The 7,500-nt window shown below is 39.2% G+C and overlaps 1 protein-coding gene across 2 annotated transcripts in view; it reads left to right on the plus strand.

The window, feature by feature from the left end:
* The window catches only part of LOC137992430 (DNA polymerase subunit gamma-1-like), a 40,446-nt gene that overhangs the window by 3,202 nt on the left and 29,744 nt on the right, over window positions 1-7,500 (plus strand). For both annotated transcript variants that reach the window (XM_068837769.1, XM_068837770.1), the window contains exons 3-9: window positions 508-703; window positions 1,716-1,964; window positions 2,527-2,789; window positions 3,277-3,591; window positions 4,240-4,503; window positions 5,574-5,940; window positions 6,830-6,987. In XM_068837769.1, coding sequence (XP_068693870.1) covers window positions 508-703; window positions 1,716-1,964; window positions 2,527-2,789; window positions 3,277-3,591; window positions 4,240-4,503; window positions 5,574-5,940; window positions 6,830-6,987 — 1,812 coding nt within the window. The remainder of the gene's footprint in view (window positions 1-507; window positions 704-1,715; window positions 1,965-2,526; window positions 2,790-3,276; window positions 3,592-4,239; window positions 4,504-5,573; window positions 5,941-6,829; window positions 6,988-7,500) is intronic.

Below are 7,500 nucleotides of genomic sequence, written 5' to 3' on the forward strand. Positions count from 1 at the left end.
AGGACACTTTATGTAAATTATCGTACAGAACTTACATTAAAACACCACGTCAATTTAATGGAGGGTAGGTGCTGTGAAGGTAGCAAGATGGGAGGTAGCACTCTTTCTCTGCAGCAAGGAGGTCACCATGGCAACCAAGCCACACTCCACCTCCCAGGCACCTGTCAACACATTGCCGAGAAAAGCCAGTTTGTGGAAAAAATGTAGGAGGGAAGGAGGGAGGGTAAAGAAGCAAGCAAGAGAAAAAGCAACTTGAGCCAAAGCATGTGGCAATGCCCCTGCAAACCTCCCTGGAGTCCCCAGGCAAACCACTCCGTTGGCTTGGTTTTAACTTTACCTAAATTATATTGAGCCTCATTTATCCTGCATTTCTAGACTTATCTAAAATGCAGAGAACATGCAAGATTACATCGAACATGTTGCTAGATATATTGAGAGTGTCCAACTTGTTTTAATAGCAGGTCATACTGGGAACACTGAATGGTGAGGATAGATGTTTTGTTTCAGGTACTGCTGGGTGAGTCCAAGACTTATTGAAGACAAGAGCTACCAGTGGTTGCTTCGCCCAACACCTCAATTGTACATTCCACTGGAGATACCCTGTGATCAAGACTGGAGGGAAGCTGAATGGAAAGAGAGACTTGTTGTAGGCCATTCTGTAGGATTCGACAGATCATTTATAAAAGAACAGTATTATATTAAGGTGCAACTTTTTGTTAGGGGGTTTTCGATAGGGTTGACCTCTTCAAGATGTACACTGTACTTTAACTTTGTATTTTTCCTATCTATAAAAATTATGTATAGATATCTTTAGTTAGTCTACATCTTGAACAAAGTAAGTATATGTATGCTAAGCCTTGTAACCCTTGACGCAATGGGTTTCTTATAGTTGTTTACTTTTACTAGAATTGGCCATAAAAGTTGACTTAACAGCATTTTTGTACAAATGTAAGAATTTGTCTGCATATTTAAAGATATGGCACCAATATTTGACATGAAAAATCCTTTGCCTAAAAAGTGTAAACACAAGATTTAAACTGTTCTGGAATAATGTTGTTATTGCATATGTCACTGCCAATTATTGGGAAGGATATATCACAAGTCAGAGCATGATTTCGATATTAAAAGAACAACGGCTGTCTATTAACACAGTCAATATTATTGATGGTTTGCATCTGACATCACAGTGGCCATGTTCCACTTGTAGAGAACAATGCAGTAGAATGTCTTTTGGCAATTTGACTTTGTTATTATGCAAAACTTGAGGGGCCATTTTCTATTGTTTTGTACACCAACATAGCCTTCTCATCACGTGGATGCAAACCAAGAATTAATCCTAGCCTTGCAAGAGTGTAGGAAAACGTTTTGTAGGGCTGGGAAGGGCTGGGTGTATAAACTCACAAGGTTCAATTTTAGGTTGCTTTCCAATTGGTCCAAATTGGCTGAAATCTTGGAAGTGGCCTACAACTGAACTTAAAGAACATTGCCCTGGTCCTTTCACTTCTTATTTTCCTCGTTTCCAAGAAATAATGTACACAAAAAGAATTGTTGGCTCCATTGACTGCCAAACAAGACCTGAAACAAATCTCTTTCTTGAAACTTCAGAAGGATTGGGTCTTAGGCTCACTTCTGATAATGCATGGCATGCAATGCACAATAATCTGGTTAAGTTTGAACTGATAACCAAAGGTCAGTTATATTCCTTTCTGTACCAGGGCCCTAAAACGTATTTCCTGGATACTTTGAGCCTTCACATGTGCATCTCAGGCTTCACAAGTCTTCAGCGAAGCTTATGGGAATCAGCAGGTGCAGGGCGCATTGGGAAAGTACCTTGGATGCTGATTGGGTCGGGGAACAAACTAACGAACCTCCACCAGTTGTATTGTGGTGGTGATGGAGTGGACAAATCCATGGTGAAAATATTTGTAGAAGGGACACTTGATGATGTGAAGGAAAATTTTCAGGTAACCATTGATTTTATAGTTGGTTTTTAAAAGGGAGGTCCGAGAGTTCCCAATTTCACTAGTTTTAAGTTGAACTGTTGAACAATTTTTATTGTTTTTTCTTAGCTTTGCTTGCATGGTTTATTATGAAATGAGCACCATATTGAATACCCAACCATGGTACCATGGTAACAGTTATGGCCTCACAGGCAGCCTTAAATTACCCATTGACTCCTGGGGGTTCCCCATTGATGAGTAAAATTGTCTGGCATTAGACAGAGTAAAATACTAAGTCTGGCTGGTTTTGGCCTGTTCAGGCATCAAAGGGTTAATGGGGACAGTTTTTCAGTGAGTGATTAATGGGGATTTTTCAGTGAGTGATTAAAGATGTCTGATAGTCATTTTGCCCTTTTGATAGGATTGTTGGTTTTTCAACCCCTCTTACATTGGACACTCACTGCTAATTATTGTGTTAAATCTTCCCAAGTCTTTGTTTGTCCCTGGTACATGTATCTTTTTGGGGTTCAAAAAAACTCAAGTCACAGCCACTTATGGGTGGCATTTCCAAAATGCTTTATCACAGGACTTAGTAACTTACTGTGCAAGGGACACAGCTGCTACTCAGGAGGTGTTTGCTTCCCTTTGGTCCAAATTTCTTGACCGATTTCCGCACCCTGTTTCTTTTGCTGGGATGCTAGAAATGGGTACAGCCTTTCTTCCTGTTAATCACACATGGGAAAACTACATCCGAGATGCTGATGACACATATGAAGATTTGGAGAAAGAAATGAAATGTTCATTGATGAAATTAGCAGATGAATCCTGCAACTATCTTCATGGGGAAAGGTTAGTAAAAACACTTGTTGTATTACAGTCTAGGATCTCTATGCAACCGTGATGTCAATGGTGTTTCATGCATTGTTTCATTTTCCATACATTTGTCCACAAATCAATGCTGTCAGCATACAGTACATGTGTATTTACAGACTGTCAAAGAATACAAAGAGGGCGGAAGCAGGGCTGGCGTAGTGGTTGTGGGTTAAGTTTGTTGGCTCTCCTCTCTGCTAATCACCATTAAAAATTGGGAGTCCCTGAGTTCATTTTTGGTTATAAGCTGAACCTGTTTTAACTGTGACCAATTTCTATGTCACTAAGTTCAAGGCTCATAGTTTGTCTTTTTTACAATATTTAATTCTTAGTAGATTCAAAGGTCCGGTCAGTTTAAAATTTGAATAGTTTATTTGGGGAATGTGATTGACAAGGTATCAGGTAGGTATTCCGAATGCTGCTTGCACAAAAAAAAGCAAATAAAACCCTGCTCCTCCGTATACAGGTATGCAGATGACCCTTGGTTGTGGGAACTGGATTGGTCAGTGCAGGATGTACGAACGAAAAAACTCAAAACCCCAAAGACAAAAAAGAAAAGTAAATTGAAGAATTGCATTACCCTAGATGAGAAGTCTCCGGCTGTGAACGAAGGCTCAATTGAGGAGCCAATTGCTGAGCTTGTCGGTAAACATGAAGTCCCAGATGATAACAACATTGAAGTTGTGGATGGATTAAAGGGTTCCTCTGATATCCTAGCAACCATTCCTTCAGCCGTGGATGTCATGTACAAGAGGCGACAGAACTTACCGGGTTACCCAAAGTGAGTGATTAAATCGAAGAACTCTCAATGCTGAAAAGGTTAATTCCATGAACTTTTACTGATTTTTTAATTGGAGAGAGAATGTGCGTATTGAAGAGGAGATAAAGCAGGAAATTAAATTAAGGTACTAATAATTATTTCTGGTCTAAAGATAAAATACAGTACTTCATATATTGTCATTGCCGGTTTCTGAGGCAATCTTCCCAAATAGCTCGGGAATTTAAGGATGAGACCACTGCCAGCAATCTCTACTTTTCCTGTTGAGTAAACACTCTTTTTGCTTGTCATATTATCCTTTCAGAGAGCACTAATTTTTTCAGGTACAAAGTTTGAATATAGGTGAAAGGTAGGTGATTCTCACACTTAAGTGGACAATTTAAGCAATTGTCCTTTTTTTTTCAAAATAATCAAATGAATGATGTTCATTTATTTCATTTCATAAAGTCCTTTTATGGGAACAAATGGGCCCAAAATATTGACCAGCTCCCAACTGAGTGGTTCATAGCTCAGTTGGTAGAGTTGCTAGGTCATTGGTTCAAATCCTGTTGAAGGTTAAAGCTTAGAAAATGAGAAATTGAATGGCTAGAACTGAAAACTCCACACTCCTTGCAAATTGTAAGGCTGATCATCGCCTTTTTTTTTCATAAGATGGTACAGATCCCTTTGCATTGGTCCTTCAGACAAAGAAGAGTGGAAAGAAGGCCCTGTACATATCAGCCCACAGTGTCAAGTAGCACCCATGCTATTGCGCATGACATGGGATGGCTTTCCACTGCACTACAATCGCAAGCATGGCTGGGGATATTTGGTGCCTGGAAGAACGGACAATCTGACATCCTATCAAATCTCATTACCAGAAAGTGAAGAAGAAATCGTGGAAAATAAGGCACCCAAAGCTCCTTTCCCAACAAAGTAAGAGCAATAACATGAACCCATTGACACTTCAAGTGCTCTTGCACGCCTCTAGTTGATGAGTATAGAAAATCATCTGGCGTTAGACAGAGTAAAATCTGTTAAGTCTCATTCCCTGGGGGCCGGGTTAAAGGGGACAGTTTTTGAGTGGATGTAGAGGCTTTTAAGCATCCAAATAATATTAGTGTCAAAGGGTCGACTCCTTTTAGGAACACTGGAAATCATAATCACCAAACATCAAGAGTTCTTCATAGCCAGTGTCTTGGGTTTTTGTATTGAGTTCCTTCAACTCAAAACTGTTTAATAATAATAATAATAATAATAATAATAATAATAATAATAATAATAAAAGATGAGAGAGCAAGTGGCAATAATATTTTGCTTTCACCCCTAATCATAACCAATACAATTTTCTCAAATTTGATTAGTGCATTAACTACTTTATTTTTCACTAATTATTGTGTAGGGTTGTAATCAGACACTGTAATCAGACACCTGTAATCGGATAGTTACATTAGTCAATCATACACTGTATTAAGTGCACTTAGCTTAATCCGCCAATCTCAGAATTAATCACAATAATAGTAACCATAGCACCAACCACTTACCTTACCAAGCTTGGGATTTTCCAAAATAGACAAGTTTGAAAACGTTAGACTGTGAAAAAGGAATGCATTTGTTTTTTTGTAATGGTTATGATTAATTGGTAACAGGACTTTGTGTCGTCCAATTAGGTCTGTAATTATACTGGTGATTAAACAAATCAGACTCCTGCTACAGGGCCGTCCAATTTTGTTAATCAATCGTGTGATTGCAGACCGAATTGGATTCCACTCAGTCCTATTACCACTATTAATCGGCTTAGAACATGGTGGTTTTACAAAATATTTAAGCCATTTTAACCCATTGGCTCCTGCATCTTCCTTCCCCACCCCCCCTTATCTCTCACGCCTAGTCAGTCGGTTAATGCAAACCCACATAAATTGCAAAAGACATTTTACAGGTGCCACACTCCTTTGTAAACCCAACAACAAAACACACATATAGTACCAAGTGTTGTATCATTTCAGGGCATTTGAAAACCTTTGGAAAAAGCATTGCATGAACAAAACGCGGCAAGGTCTTGGCTCAGGTGCAAAATTTGACAACAGTGAATTAGATGTCTACAGTCTGAGCGAAGATGAACTGTGGACAAAGTTAGAGCTTGAAGAAATGAGGAGACTCAAAAGTACACAGGGAAAGAAATCTGCTTGTGTCTTAAACAAAACTGAAGAAGAGGAAGGAGGGATAAAAAAGGTTAGCCCCAAGAAGGGTTCTCACGGAAAAAGTCAAGGATCAAACTTTGAGGTGGAAAGCAGACCTGATTTTTATCATGGAGTTGGACCTTACAATGATGTCAATCTTCCTGGAGTGTGGTTTTTTCGTATACCACATAAGGTTTGTTTTGATAATCACAAGATTATGTTCATAAGTTTGTTTATGTACTAAAATGTTAGGATATGGTATTGCTTCGAATAGGAAGGCATTTAACCCACTCACTTTTCAGGTGTCTCAAGATACCCCAATTGATGGGTAAAATTGTCTGGCATCAGCGTAAAATCTGTTAAGCGTCAATCCCAGGAGTCAGTCAGTGGGTTAAGGAAAGTTAGCCACCAAATTTTACATTCTAAAAGTTAAATTATAGCACAATAAAACATAAATTTTGCCATGTCTCCTTATGACATCACACTTCTAATAGGACATGCAAGTTTAAAACTTAATCTTCATCCATGAGATAACATCACAGACTATTGGTACAGACTAGAGATCTGGGTTGCTCAGCCTCTTGCTGATACAGTTGTTTACTCTACTCAACCAGCAGTCGACTTCAAGTTTTAATCAAACCCTTGCTTTTCAAACATAGCTGATAGTGAACGAAATGATATATGAAATGAATCATATACTGAACTGCGGATATGAAATCAAGTAAAGCTATAATCCTCACAGTCATGCACGACACAATTTTAGTTATTGCTTACAGAAGCCTGGAAAATTCAGGACTTCAACGGGATTTGAACCTGTGACCTCATGATACCGGTTCGATGCTCTAACCAACTGAGGTATGAAGCGACTAATGTTGGGAGCTGGTCATTTGTGGCTTCTAATCTGATTGTGGTCACTAATGGTCATTGAAAAAATACATTCAAGCTAAACAGACCCTGTATCCTGCCTATCCTGTCAATCTCTAAATTTGTAGCTGTAGCTGATGTGAACAATCCAGGGTGTACAGGTATTTTACAAAGAGCCAATTAAAAGTTTTAAATAAATTAGTGCCTTTCTTTTATAGAATGGTGAAAACTTCCGCTGTGGAAATCCTTTAGCCAAGGACTATATCAGCAAAATCGAGGACGGAACACTTGTGGCGTCTGGCGATCAAAGTGCTCATAAAACACTGATTATCAACAAGATGATCTCTTCCTGGAGAAATTCTCAGAAAAGAGTCAGGTTTGGATACGTAAAGATAGTGGCAGACACCATTTGTCATTTTGAAGTGGATTGATGCTCAAGGGAATATTTTAGGCTTAACTGGAGTATATTAGATAGGGCACACTCAATGACCTTTTTTCCTGAGTGTGTGCAAATGTCAATCACAATACCCAGGGCTGGCTTAGTCAAACATGCCACATCATCCAACTGTCCCATATAAAAAATATATGGGTCAGATAGCTCAAACCTTTCCACATCATTCCCCTATGTTTGCTTTGGTAAATTAGAGTTTCCCGCTGGCTGAAGCATGAAAGAAGCGGGAAACAGATTTCTCACGCTAGGGAGCCTAGGTCGTGGCACATGTCTGGCCTTGAGACATACGCACTAGCTTAATATGCAGTTTTTTGTCTTTTGCCGCCTTAGTGCAAGCTCCCACCCACCCACCCAGTGTAGTGGTAGATATGGACATTGTGGACAGTGTTTAGGCCATGCAGGATTAGGCCAATCTACAGTTGCGAAGTTAATTTGTAA

This window comes from Montipora foliosa, chromosome 2, assembly GCF_036669935.1.
Source record: "Montipora foliosa isolate CH-2021 chromosome 2, ASM3666993v2, whole genome shotgun sequence".
NCBI lineage: Eukaryota > Metazoa > Cnidaria > Anthozoa > Scleractinia > Acroporidae > Montipora > Montipora foliosa.